Below are 14,707 nucleotides of genomic sequence, written 5' to 3' on the forward strand. Positions count from 1 at the left end.
TGAAAGTGCAAAGCTAGAGCAAGGGGTAATCAGGCAAAGCAAAGGTCAAAACCAGCCGGGAACAGATAATCAGAATCGGTATGCAGAGGGTCAACGAGAGGCAATCCAAGGTCAGTATTCACGAGGTCCAGAAGTCACAAGTTCAGGAAATGTCATGAGCTTGACAGAACTCCAGAAGATAGGAGAATCACAAGCAAAGACTGAGTAAGGACAGGTATAAATACTAAACCAAATCTGATAGGCAGAAAGATAGAGAAAAGAGATAGGCTCAAGGAAAAAACAGACACACCCAGAAGCCAGAACCGTAGTCATGGTAATCTTAAGGGAACAGGCATTTCCTAACATGTGCTTAAAGAGGCTCTGTCACCAGATTATCAAATCCCTATCTCCTATTGAATGTGATGGGCGCTGCAATGTAAATAACAGCAAAGTTTTTTTTTTCCCAAGTTATGAGCAATTTTATATTTATGCAAATGAGCTTTTCAAATGGACAACTGGGCGTGTATTGTGTTCTTACCAACTGGGCGTGTATTGTGTTCTTACCAACTGGGCGTGTATTGTGTTTTTACCAACTGGGCGTTGTGAATAGAAGTGCATGATGCTGACGAATCAGCATCATACACTTCTCATCATTCCCACCCAGCTTCTTTCACTAAAGACACACAGCGTGACATCACACACAGGTCCTTCAACCTTGTCGTCGGACACAGAAGATATATCGGCTCCCTGCCCAAAAGGTTAATATGCTCGTCTCTAGGGAGTTTACTATGCTTACCTGCACATAGTGATGCTGCTGCAAATTCAACTGGAGCTGATGTGTCTTCTCTCTTCCGACACCAAGGTTGAAGGACCTGTGGGTGACGTCATCATTCCCAGCCAGCTTCTTTCACTGCAGACACTGGGAATGATGACGTCACCCACAGGTCCTTCAACCTTGGCGTCGGAAGAGAGAAGACAGATCAGCTCCAGGCGTACAGTTGAATTTATATAACCGATCCAAAAAGGAAAGCAACAGAAATCTACATACCCAAAGGTCCAAGAAAAATTGCACATAAAAATATGTGTGGACCAATAGGTCGATTTCAGGGTGTAAAACCCTAACAGCATCGAAAAATGCAACAGAGAACCAAAAGAGAAAGATTGACGCTGGGAAACTAGGAAGTAGTAAATATACAAAAAATACTTTATTTAACAATGATAGCACATATAAAAAGAATCCAAAAAACCACAGTAAAAACAAGGATCTTTGGCTGATGAATAAAGTCAGACCATATAGCTATGCAAAAGACAGATAGATAGAATGCATGTGCGTCCTTTGACTAATGTAGTGGATGTGTGTAGGCATCCGTTAATGACAGTCTGTGCAAAAAGTAGTTCAATTAAATACATATATGAATATGAAGTACAACAGACTACATAGAAGTATATCAAGTTGTTATTGTGGTCATAAGAGAACAGATATGACAACACAGATGCCAATAAACATGATGAGTACAAAGGATCAAAAACATGCAAAACAAAATCATTAGCGAGGTAAGTGAAAATTTTCAAAAAGTCAATGATGTCTCACATACCCATGGTGACTGAGTAGAGTAAGTGCAGCCAGAGTCCACCTACAGTTGAATTTGCAGCAGCATCACCATGTGCAGGTAAGCATAGCAAACTCCCTAGAGACGAGCATATTAACCTTTTGTACGCCTTTCGCCGATGTATCTTCTTTGTCCGACGACAAGGTTGAAGGACCTGTGTGTGACGTCACGCTGTGTGTCTTTAGTGAAAGAAGCTGGGTGGGAACGATGAGAAGTGTATGATGCTGATTTGTCAGCGGTCATACACTTCTATTCACAACGCCCAGTTGGTAAAAACACAATACACGCCCAGTTGGTAAGAACACAATACACGCCCAGTTGGAAATACGAGAAAACACGCCCAGTTGTCCATTTGAAAAGCTCATTTGCATAAATATAAAATTGCTCATAACTTGGGCAAAAATTATCGTTTTTCAAAAAAATAAAACTTTGCTGTTATCTACATTGCAGCGCCGATCACATTCAATAGGAGATAGGGATTTGATAATCTGGTGACAGAGCCTATTTAATGTAGCAATTCTGCGATAGTAGCTGCGGTTGCAAAGTTACCATTATATAGCTTGTTCCAGTATTACGTTTAATATATGACCGTTTTTGCAAAAAAAAAGGCAAGATCCTACGGATGCAATATAACAAATACAATGACGGCTGCAATTGTAAACCAGATAGTATTATACAGGTTATTGCAATACTGGATTTTAATTATTTTCACCATGCGGTTATATATAGATTTTGTTTTAAAAAGTTAGTGCACCATGTATACGATGACCCTTAGGACTTCAAAAAGTTATAACACTACATGACCTGTTCATTGAAATGAATATCACAAGCATATAACACACCAGTTGTGCTTGGTATAATAATTGCACGGTAGTAGTTGAAATTGCAGGCAAAATAGTATTATAAGGCCTGTTCCAATATTGAAATTTTTTTTAATACATTTTTTAGCAGCCCTCAGGAACACAAGAATGCTAGATATCGGATGCAATGGCGGTTGTAATTACAAACCAAACACTGTTGTGGAAATTATTCCAATGCTAGATTTTAATACTTTTTTTCCTTTTGGTTATCTATAGTTTTTGTTTAACAGTCAGTACATGAAGATGTTTAAATAAAGTCAGATATTCCAAAAAAGTTGTACTATAGTAGTTGGAGTTGGTGTAATACATATGCAATGGCAGTTTGTGGTTACAGAATTTTTTTTTTTAGCACCATACGACCTGTTCCAATGCTGAGTTAGATTCCTCTTTCTCCTATTATCCACTTGGAGATGCAGGGGGCATTTTTTCCCTCTTCCGGTCAATCCTCACTGGTGACCAGCTGTTTCGTTGCTCTGGTATGGCTCCATTTCAGGATAGATAGGACGGTTCTCTCCCCGAAGAAGGAAACCGTGGGCAGGGTCCTGCTTTCCCTATATTGTCGCAGCCTGAGGCAGAGGCAGTTTACATTTAGCAACTGCCCGTAGACAGGGCCACAGTAATCAACACTCCTCACTGCCCTCCTCCTTGCCGCATCGTCACCGGTCGAATATCCCTTTGCAGGAACACAAAACAGAAGGGACAGAGGGGGAGGTTTTGAATGCACTACCGAGGTCAGACTTTGTTCCACAGGGCTATTGGAGAGCACACGTCTGCATCCCGGCCAGCCACAGGTCCTGGATAGAGCAGGATTTCTCCACACAATCATTCTTCCAGATGTCCCAAACAGTCTGCAGGGGGGTTCATTACAGAAAATTACTTTACCCCAGTCATCTGCAGTCCAATCCCTGTACTTCCTGCAGAATGTTAGTATGTCCTTGATGGGTTTTCTTGGAGAGAATATATTATAACCTATATATATATACTCATAGCCAATTCATTAAATTCAAAATTTCACATAATCCATATATATTAAACCGAAAAGAAAAATCTCGACATAATAATATATCAAAATATATTTATTTGTACTTTATTACACATCAATAAATACAAAACATACAAAATTAACCCCCCTCCCAAGTATATACTATAGACATATAAAATATAATTAAAAGAATGTATACCAGGTTCACAAAATACAATATCAAAAAAATAGAGAAATAATTCCTCCAAATAGAGAATCACATCCCAGGTAAGTAATAGCTTATACCATATGTATGAGTATCAGACTGACAGGTCCCTCCAATCAATAGAATATAGCAACCATGCTTATGGTAATGGAGACCTAATCAGAGACAAGCTATAGGCAGTTAGCAATAGAACACAATACCTGTTGAGGACATGATACTGGTAGGATAGGACACCTGGACACCAAGCACCTCGACGCGCGTTTCGCAACCTTTTCGGTTTAATTTCTTGGAGAGAAGTGGTTTCTTTGTTGTCCTTCTTGACACCAGGCCAGCCTCCAAAAGCCTTTGCCTCACTGTGCGTGCAGCTGCACTGACACCTGCCTCCTGCCATTCATGTGCTAGCTCTGCACTGGTGTTGGACCAATCCCGTAGCTGAATCCTCTTTAGGAGACGGTCCTTGCATTTGCTAGACTTTCTTGGGTGCCCAGAAGTCTTCTTACAGCAATTAAACGTCTCTCCTTGAAGTTTTTAATGATCCGATAAATGGTTGATTTAGGTGCAGTCTTACAAGCAATGTCCTTGTCTGTAAAGCCCTTTTGATAAAAAAAGGAATGTTTCCTTGGAGGTAACTATGGTTGACAGAAGATGACAATGATCTTAACCCCTTAACGCTCCATGACCTACTATTAGGTCATGCTAACTGTAGCGTTCACGCTCAGTGACCTAATAGTAGGTCATGGAGTAAACACGGCGCCGTTCGCGCGGGGCGCGTTCATGAGCTGTGATAGCTGCTGTTTCCGACAGCAGACTATCACTGCTCAATGTGCCGGGACCGATCGCGGAGCTCCCCCGCCGATTAACCCCTCAGAAGCCGCGTTCAATAGCGATCGCGGCTTCTTAGGGGTTAATCCGCCATCGCCGGCCTGCTACACGATAGCGGCCGGCGATGGTGACTATGGCAACCGGACACCAAACAATGGCGTCCGGCTATGCCATAGACGGAAGCCTAGTGGGTCCTGACAACGTCAGGACCCACTATGCTTGCTGTCAGTGAGTAGCTGACAGTTCTAATACACTGCACTACGCATGTAGTGCAGTGTATTAGAATAGCGATCAGGGCCTCCTGCCCTCAAGTCCCCTAGTGGGACAAAGTAATAAAGTTAAAAAAAAGTTTAAAAAAGATGTGTAAAAATAAGAAAATAAAAGTTTTAAAAGTAATAAAAGTAAAAGTCCCACTTTTTCCCTTATCACTCCTTTATTATTAATAAAAATATATAAACAAACAAATAAACTATACATAATTGGTATCGCCGCGTCCGTAACGGCCTGAACTACAAAATTATTTTGTTATTTATCCCGCACGGTGAATGCCGTAAAAAAAAATATTAATACACCGTACCACAATCACAATTGTTTGGTCACTTCACCTCCCAAAAAAATGGAATAAAAAGAGATCAAAAAGTCGCATGTACCGAAAAATGGTCCTGATCGAAACTACAGTTCCTTACGCAAAAAATAAGTCCTCGCACGGCTTTATTGATTGAAAAATAAAAACGTTCTGGCTCTTAGAATAAGGTAACACAAAAAGTGAATGATTGTTTACAAAACGTATTTTATTGTGCAAACGGCATAAGACATAAAAAAAAACTATAAACATCTGGTATCGTCGAGATCGTATCACCCCGCAGAATAAAGTGAATATATCATTTATAGCGCACGGTGAACGCTGTAAAAAAAAAAGTATACAAAACCAATAGTAGAATTGCTGTTTATTAGTCACCACGCCACCTAAAAATGGAATAAAAACTGATCAAAAAGCTGCATGCACCCCAAGAAAACTACAATCCATTCCTCAAGGGGTCTAGTTTCCAAATTGGGGTCACTTTTGGGGGGTTTCCAATGTTTTGGCACCACAAGACCTCTTCAAACCGGACATGGTGCCTAATAAAAAAGAGGGCTCAAAATCCGCTAGGTGCTCCTTTGCTTCGGAGGCCGAGGCTTCAGTCCATTACCGCCCGAGGGCCACATGTGGGTTATTTCTCTAAACTGCAGAATCTGGGCAATACGTATTAAGTTGCGTTTCTCTGATAAATCCTTTTGTGTTATAAAAAAAAATGGTATAAAAAGAGTAAATTTCACCTCTACTTTGCTCTAAATTTCTGTGAAGCACCTAAAGGGTTCATAAACTTTCTAAATGCTGTTGTGAATACTTTGAGGGGTCTAGTTTCTAAAATGGCGTATTTGATAGGGGTTTCTAATATATGGGCCCCTCAAAGCAACTTCAGAAATGAACTGGAACCTAAAAAAATAAATAAATGAGGCAATACTTCGCTTCTTACATTATACTGATAATGAGCCGTGCCCACCCCGAGATTACCCCAGTTTTGACCGTTTGTATAAACGGAGACCCCTATTAGACCGTTTCAGTGCCCGGTTTTTCCAAGCATTCACCCCCGAGAAGTGTTTTTCTATTGATGAGTCCCTGGTACATTTTAAAGGGAGGGTTCAATTCCGCCAGTACCTGCCAGGTAAGAGGGCAAGGTATGGCGTGAAGATGTATAAGCTGTGAGAGTGCATCAGGGTATACCTACAGATTTAGGATATATGAAGGAAAGGCCACCCCCAAACCAGACTGCATCCTGGACTACAATAGGTACATGGGAGGGATGGACTTGTCAAATCAAGTCCTGAAGCCCTACAGTGCCATGCGGTGTGGTATAAGAAGCTGGCCGGGCACATCATACAGATGGCTTTGTACAATGCGTACGTGCTACGTCGATGTGCAGGCCAGAGGGGAACTTTCCTGGAATTTCAAGATCTAATCTTTAGGGAACAGGAAGGGGGGCACCCAGTACTTCTGGAAGCGGGGCCACACGCATCGTACCAGGGCAACACTTTCCAGGAGAAGTTCCCCAAACCGGTGGAAAGGGAAAGAGTCAAAAGAGGTGCAGAGTCTGCTATAAGAGGGGGATAAGGAAGAACACAATATACCAATGTGACACGTGTCCCGAAAAACCAGGGCTCTGTATAAAAGATTGTTTTAAAATGTATCATACATCCCTTGATTTTTAATTTACCCTGATGCACTCCGCACAGCTTACCCCCCTCATCTTTCCCTTCTGAGCCCTGCCGTATGCCCAGGCAGCTGATAACAGCCACATGTAGGGTATTGCCGTACCCAGGAGAACCCACATTGCAATTTAAGGGGTGTAGATCTCCGGTGGCGCATGCTGGGCACCCTATATCGGACACTGACATGCCATATATATATATATTAAATTGCAAATCTCACACTGCACCATCTGCTGCGCATTATCTTTTACACAGTACCTGTGGGGTCAAAATGCTCGCTCACTACACCTCTAGATGAATGTCTTAAGGGGTGTAGTTTTTAAAATGGGGTCACTTCTCGGGGGTTTCAACTGTACTGGTACCTCAGGGGCTTCTGCATACATGACTTAGCACCAGAAAAGCTCCAGTAGGCCAAATGGTGGTCCTTTCCTTCTGAGCCCTCCCATGGGCCCAAACGGCAGTTTATCACCACAAATGGGGTATTGCCGCACTAAGGACAAATTGGGCAACAAAATGGGGTATGTTATTCCCTGTGAAAATAAGAAATTTTGATCAAAAATGACATCTTATTGGAAAAAATATCATTTTTTTCATTTCACAGCCCAATTCAAATAGGTGCTGTGAAAAAACTGTGCGGTCAAAATGATAACAAAAACCATACATGAATTCCTTGAGGGGTGTAGTTTCCAAAATGGGGTCACTTTTGGTGGGTTTCCATTGCTTTGATACCTCTGGGGCTCTGCAAATGCGACATGGCACCCGAAAACCAATCCAGCAAAATCTGGACTCCAACAAACACATAGCGCTCCTTTCCTTCTGAGCCCTCCCATGGGCCCAAACGGCAGTTTATCACCACAAATGGGGTATTACCGCACTAAGGACAAATTGGGCAACAAAATGGGGTATGTTGTTCCCTGTGAAAATAAGAAATTTTGATCAAAAATGACATCTTATTGGAAAAAATATCATTTTTTTCATTTCACAGCCCAATTCAAATAGGTGCTGTGAAAAAACTGTGCGGTCAAAATGATAACAAAAACCATAAATGAATTCCTTGAGGGGTGTAATTTCCAAAATGGGGTCACTTCTGGTGGGTTTCCATTGTTTTGATACCTCAACACCTCTTCAAACCTGGCATGCTGCCTAAAATATATTCTAATAAAAAAGAGGCCTCAAAATGCACTAGGTCCTTCTTTGCTTCTAGGGCTTGTGTTTTAGTCCACGAGCGCAGTAGACACACATGTGGGAAATTTCTAAAAACTGAAGAATCTGGACAATACATATTTTGTAGTATTTCTCTGGTAAAACCTTCTCTGTTACTAAAAAAAAATTGAATAAAATTGAAATTCAGCAGAAAAAATGAAATTTGCAAATTTCATTTCCACTTTGCTTTAATTCCTGTGAAATGCCTGAAGGGTTAAAAAACTTTCTATATGCTGTTTTGAATACTTTGAGGGGTCTAGTTTTTAAAATGGGGTGTTTTATGGGGGTTTCTAATACATAGGCCCCTCAAATCCACTTCAGAACTGAACTGGCACCTTCAAAAAAAGGCTTTTGAAATTTTCTTAAGAATATGAGAAATTGCTGTTTATGTTCTAAGCCTTGTAACGTCCAAGAAAAATAAAATAATGTTCAAAAAACGATGCCAATCTAAAGTAGACATATGGGAAATGTGAACTAATAACTATTTTGGGTGGTATAACCGTCTGTTTTTCAAGCAGATGCATTTAAATTCTGAAAAATGCTATTTTTTGTAAATTTTCTCTAAATTTTGCAATTTTTCACAAATAAAGACTGAATATATCGATCAAATTTTACCACGAACATGAAGCCCAAAGTGTCACGAGAAAACAATCTCAGAATCGCTTGGATAGGTTTAAGCATTCCGACGTTATTACCACATAAAGTGAAATATGTCAGATTTGAAAAATGGGCTCTGAGCCTTAAGGCCCAAACTAGGCTGCGTCCTTAAGGGGTTAAGCACCATCCCCCTTTTTAAAGCAACCAGTCTGCTCTTCTAATTCAATCAGCATGACAAAGTGATATCAGCTTAGCTGCCTTGTCCTCGTTGACACTTTCTCCTGAGGTAATAAGAAGATCAAGGAAATGATGTTAGGTCATTTTGTGGCAGGGCTGAAATGCAGTGGAAATGGTGTTTATGTGGCAAGGAATGACTTTGCAATTAATTGCAATTCATCTGATCACTCTTCATAACCTAGAGTTAATGCAAATGGCCACTATAAAAACTGCAGCAGCAAACTTTGTGGCCAGGACTGTATATGTCACAAGCTTTTTATGAGCATTTCATGCCCTATATGTTAAACGGATGCAATAATAGCCTATGGGTGATGAATGCCTGTAATGGATTCCTCAACAGTGGCATCTATCACCCATTGGCTATTATGATATCTGTTTAACGCATACATCCTGAAAAACTCATGACGTATACATTATACGTTAAACGGATGTAAATGGGGCCTAATATGGTTGAAAAACAGAAGCCCCTGGTTAGTTTCATGTTTGTTGCAAGGAAAGGTAAAAACAAAATTTAGCTTGTATTTCCCTAATGTATATTTGAAGTGAGAATATTTAGCTCAAAATTAGATTAGACGGATTCCAATAGCGTGATGAATGAAGCCAACCAACCAACTTCAAAATGGCTCTGGGACAAGAATGGCTGCATTTTTCTAGCCTTATACAAAACCTTTAAGTATTCAGAAGTTCTAAACGCTTGGTACTTTCATGCTACAAAATCGAACAGTCTTTCTCAGTCACTTTTCTATGTTTCACAGGTCCTTCTGGTTGAGTTTTATAAGAGAGGGCCAGACCAGATTACATTCCAGGACATATGGGATGAAGATAATGCTTTTCTAGACAAAATAAAGGTATGAAAATATGGCAAATACATCATGTAATTTCATGTTCATCATTTGCACCATCTAAAATGCAACTACCATCACGCATTAAAAATACTGTATAATCATACTTGCAAACTCCTCCAGGATATCCGGGATACTCCTGGAAAATGGGGAGATATCCCGAAAGAGAAGGCAAATCTGGGTGTAGAGTATACTCACCTCTCCTTATTCCTACACTACTCTTCACTCCCGGGCACTGACGCAAACAACGTCTTGACACAGATGTCTGCGGAGTGCAGGAATGGGGAGAGGTGAGTATCTGTACTTCTGCTCTGGTATCTTTATTAAAGGGAACCTGTCACTTGGTTCATCATAAGAAAAAATAAATATACTATAAGAATGCCAAACCAGAGGGTGAACTGACGTTATCTGAGGTTGAAGGGTTAAAAGATAGACAGTTCAAAAAGCCATTCAGATGAAGTGTGTATCTAAACACTCAATCAAACAGTGATAAAGTGTGAAGTACACTAAAGAAATTTGCTTACAGAACAATGGATCACTTAAAAAAATGATATCATATACTAAACAGATCACCTTAAAACAGCATTTAGAATGAAAAATAAAAAATATATATATAAAAAAAAATATATATATATATATATATATATATATATATCATGCACAGTATAATAAAACGTATAAAGAGTTACTGATAAGTGATCATGTTCGGCTAATAGGACTCATAGCTGTGTGTAACAAAAGTTCAATACAAAAGTTAAAAGCAAATATTTAGAAGGGCATATAAAAAATTCCAATCTGTCTAACTGCCTCAATATTCAAAATAAAGAGTACCACGTAAAATACATTTACATAGTACCTAAAATGTTTCTATTATGCAGTTGTCATGGCAACCATACGCTAGAATCTGGGTACAGAAGCCACGATGGTACAATGTTAGAGCTTCTGATGCTTACTGTACCGGTGGCTGCGGGACACTAGAAAGATATCATCATTATGGTATAGACCACGACACAATGGTCTGCTCAGAGTGAGGACTCTATAATGTTTTTCAACCCATTTGGTTGCAGTCCTGACAGTTTGTAGATCCAATAGTTCTCTCTGTTTCAATTTGAGAAATGCGTCAAAATTCCCAGATCACCCTAGACTACAAAAGGGCTCTGCCCTTCCCCTCCTTGCCTCAGCATTGTTATATTGTCATGTTAGTCATAGCAAATGGTCCCTTAGTTGTATCATGTTCCAAGTGTTCCCGTTTCCTGTATCCCGTGCTTTGTTTGTTCCTGTGCCTTATCTAGTGTTATCTAGTGTTGGTGTCATGTTGTGTCATCTGCCACGCCTGCTGTCATATACCACGTCTGGTACCACGTCTGGTGTCTTCTGCCACGCCTGCTGTCATATACCACGTCTGGTATCAACCGCCACGTATGGCGTCTTCTGCCACATCAAGTTTCATCCCCGCCAAAGCCTCTGCTACTGTATGGACTCTTACAGGTACTCTTGTGCTAAGGACATTGCATAGACTTTATAGACTCTTGTTTGACCAGCTGCTACTCCGCTACGGTGGTGTGGCCTAGTGGGTCCACATACCCCAAGATCGTGACACCGGTGACTCAGTTTTTTCGTTGTTCTGCTCCTATGATGGAGCAGAATAACGGAAAGCCTTGATGCAGATGTGGAGAGAGCCTTATTCAGGGTTTTACACTGAACTATATATAGCATCATAAGAGCAGTTTTTCCTGATATGCTTAAAGTGATCAAAGGTAATGTTCTTGAGCCAGGTTACATAGTGGGCACTCTAAAAATCTAAGTAACTTTTGACGTCTACTTTCTTGAAATGGGTGTTTGTTGATAAGTTTCCCTCACTATATTTGGCAATTACCAAATCTAGTAATTCAATGCTATCTTTAGAGAAATTGTATGTAAAAGATGAACCAAAGACGTTGTTTTTTTATCATGTTAATGAAGAGAGAGAACTATTGGATCTACAAACTGTCGAGGCTCCAACCAAATGGGTCGAACGACATTATAGAGTCCTCGCTCTGAGCAGTACATTGTGTCATGGTCTATACCCTAAAAATGATATCTTTCTAGTGCCCCGCAGCTGCCGGTATAGTAAGTATTATGTTCTAACACTGTCCCATCTGAGCTTCCATAGTCAGATTCTAACATTGGTTGCCATGACAACTGCATTGTAGAAGCGTAACGGGCACTATGTCAATGTGTTTCAAGTGGTACTCTTTTTGTTTTGAAAATGTAGGCAACCAGACAGATGGGAATTTTTTCTGCACTGACCCTACATAGAAAGAGTGAATATCACACTACACATTATATAAGAGGTGTATAAAAATGCAATTTTAATAAATCACTTTAAAAATACATACAAAAAGCCATAAAGATAGAATACGTCGCAGAGTTACTTACCAGACCCAGTTAAAGCCAGTAAGTATATCAATATAATTGGCTACAGGTACTGATTGTTACGTCTGTGGCCACGGCCCGTCGGTCTGACATACCCCCTTGACGGCCGTGGCCACGGACATGTGTGCTCTCTGCTGCGTCGTCTCCCAGTGAGGCGCCGGCATAAACTTCCTGTCATCGAGACGGTCTCCCGGAGGGTACGCGCGTACGTGCGTGATGGTCTTAAAGGGCCAGTGTGCGCATAATTGCAGGAAGTCTGCAGTCAAGCCCAGAATGCTACTGGGCTATAAAAAGGGCCCTGCCCTCTTGTTCTTTGCCTGAGCGTTGTTCATTACCCAAAGTTTGTCTTGCTAATTGTCCCCTAGTGTCTTCCAGTTTCCAAGTGTTCCCTATTGCTGTATCCTGTTTACCGTGCTATCCAGTCTAGTACCGTGCTAAGCTGTTGTCGTGTTGTGCTGCATATCACGCCTGTTCTGCCACGCCACGCCTGACATCTACCTGCCACCTGGTCCCAGCCAAGCCTGCCTTGCTTTTGTCCAAGTTGCCACAGGTACCCTCTCTGGACTATAGACTCTGTACTTACCTGTTTGGTTAGCTGCCGTTCCTCTACACGGTACGGTCCAGTGGGTCCACACCCCACATCGTGACAGTACGCTCAGGCATTGGACTCCGCTGGCCAATTCAAGGGCATGTCACCCTCCCAAGCCATGCAGGCGGACCTGCAGGAGCTCCAAGCAAGACAGGATCAACTTTTTGTGGCAGTGGACTCCATGGCACAGCAGCTAGGGACACTAGCTGCTTCCCTTCCTGCCTCTATGCAAGCTCCTCAGATCGACCCTCCTGCTATACTTCCTGGCGGTTCCGGCTCGGATCCTCGGTTCTCGCTGCCATTACCTTCTCGGTTCTATGGAAACGCAAGTACGTGTCGGGGGTTTCTGAACCAATGCTATATCCATTTTACCCTGCACGCCCGAGCATTTCAGTCAGATGGAACCAAGATCGCCTTCATCGTGTCTCTACTTGCCGGCAAGGCCCTGGCATGGGCAAACCCTATCTGGGAACGTCAGGGACCTGAGACCCAAGACTTCCTGGGGTTCGTGCGGTTATTCCGGACTGTTTTCGAGGAGCCAGGACGAGTCTCATCGGCAGCCACTGCTATCTTTAACCTTCGCCAGGAAGACACCGCCGTGGGCGAATACACCATCCAGTTCCGGTCCCTGGCAGGAGAACTATCCTGGAACAATGAGGCCTTAGTGGCATCCTTTTGGCATGGCCTATCGCCCGAGATCAAGGATGAACTTTCCGCTCGAGATCTGCCACCTTGGACGACCTGATTCTGCTTGCCACTCGGGTGGACATAAGGCTGGGGGAGAGATCTCATGAGGTTCATCAGCAGAGACGGCTTCCTAGACTGGCGCCCAACTTCCAGCAACCCCTCTTGCCTCCTTCTACTGCTTTGCCCGAGGTTCCGATGCAAGTGTCCGTTCAGGAGAAACAGCGCAGGCGCACCTCTGGACTCTGTTTATATTGCGGCCTCGCTGGCCATGTCATGCGTCTGTGTCCTCAGGAGCCAAAAAACCCCAGCGCCTAGCTTTGGTTTGAGAAATCACCCTGGGCGCTACTGCATTTAATTGAGAACTCTCCTCCAAACTGTTCATTCTCTGCAGCCAATTTCATCTGCCAAGACCTTGTGGATCTTCTTCAGTTGCCCACTATCCAGCTGGAAAGGCCATTGATCGTTGCCTCGGTAGATGGACTGCCATTGCCTGACCCAGTTGTGTCTGTGACCAAGCCATTAAGACTTCAAGTGGAAGCTCTTCATTCTGAGCTCATCTCCCTGTTTGTCCTGTCCAAGGCCGTCAATCCCGTGCTGCTGGGTTTGCCTTGGCTCCGTTTGTATGCCCCAGTCCTGTATTGGAACTCTGGAGAGGTTCTCCAGTGGGATCTCAAGTGTCTCGACCGTTGTCTGGATCATATCCAGCCACCACAGCCTCCTCCGGCTTCAGTCATTGGCAGGGTTGCCTTATTGTTACTCTATGTTCTCTTATGTCTTTGATAAGAAGGAAGTGGAGACCATCGCCACATCGAGCATATGATTGTCCGATCTAATTGGTTCCTGAGTCATCTCCTCCTCGCGGTAGAGTGAATGTCGTACTACATTAAAGAGAATCTGGAGAGGGGCTTCATTCATAAATCCTCATCCCCGGCCGGAGTTGGGTTCTACTTTGTCAAGAAGAAAGATGGATCCCTACGACCCTGAATTAACTACTGAGGCCTCAACCAGATAACGGTGAAGAACATGTACCCACTGCCTTTGATTTCCGAACTGTTTGATCGCATACGGGGGGCAACATTTTTTTCTAAACTGGAACTGCGGGGGGCCTACAATCTGATCCGGATTCGTCAAGGTGACGAGTGGAAGACTGCTTTTAATACTCGTGATGGGCACTATGAATACCTAGTTATGCCCTTCGGCCTGTGTAACGACCCCGCGGTGTTTCAAGAATTTGTCAATAACCTTTTTCGTGATCTCCTTTATGTCTGTGTTGTGGTGTATCTCGATGACCGGGTCTGTTGCCAGATTTGCAGAAAGTCCCCATATGCAGAGTCAGCAGCGGGTACCTGAGGTACCTTAGATGTAGTCGACACTGGAAGAGGGACTCTAGGATTTTGACTGTACACAATGTGAAATGGAGTGGAAGTGG

The 14,707-nt window shown here is 42.4% G+C and overlaps 1 protein-coding gene across 3 annotated transcripts in view; it reads left to right on the top strand.

Annotated features, from left to right (window-relative positions):
* Positions 1-14,707, top strand: part of MPND (MPN domain containing) — a 197,385-nt gene that overhangs the window by 161,578 nt on the left and 21,100 nt on the right. For all 3 annotated transcript variants that reach the window (XM_075863851.1, XM_075863858.1, XM_075863856.1), the window contains one exon: positions 9,501-9,593. In XM_075863851.1, the coding sequence (XP_075719966.1) occupies positions 9,501-9,593 (93 nt within the window). The remainder of the gene's footprint in view (positions 1-9,500; positions 9,594-14,707) is intronic.

Source organism: Rhinoderma darwinii, chromosome 1, assembly GCF_050947455.1.
Source record: "Rhinoderma darwinii isolate aRhiDar2 chromosome 1, aRhiDar2.hap1, whole genome shotgun sequence".
NCBI classification, from domain to species: Eukaryota; Metazoa; Chordata; class Amphibia; order Anura; family Rhinodermatidae; genus Rhinoderma; species Rhinoderma darwinii.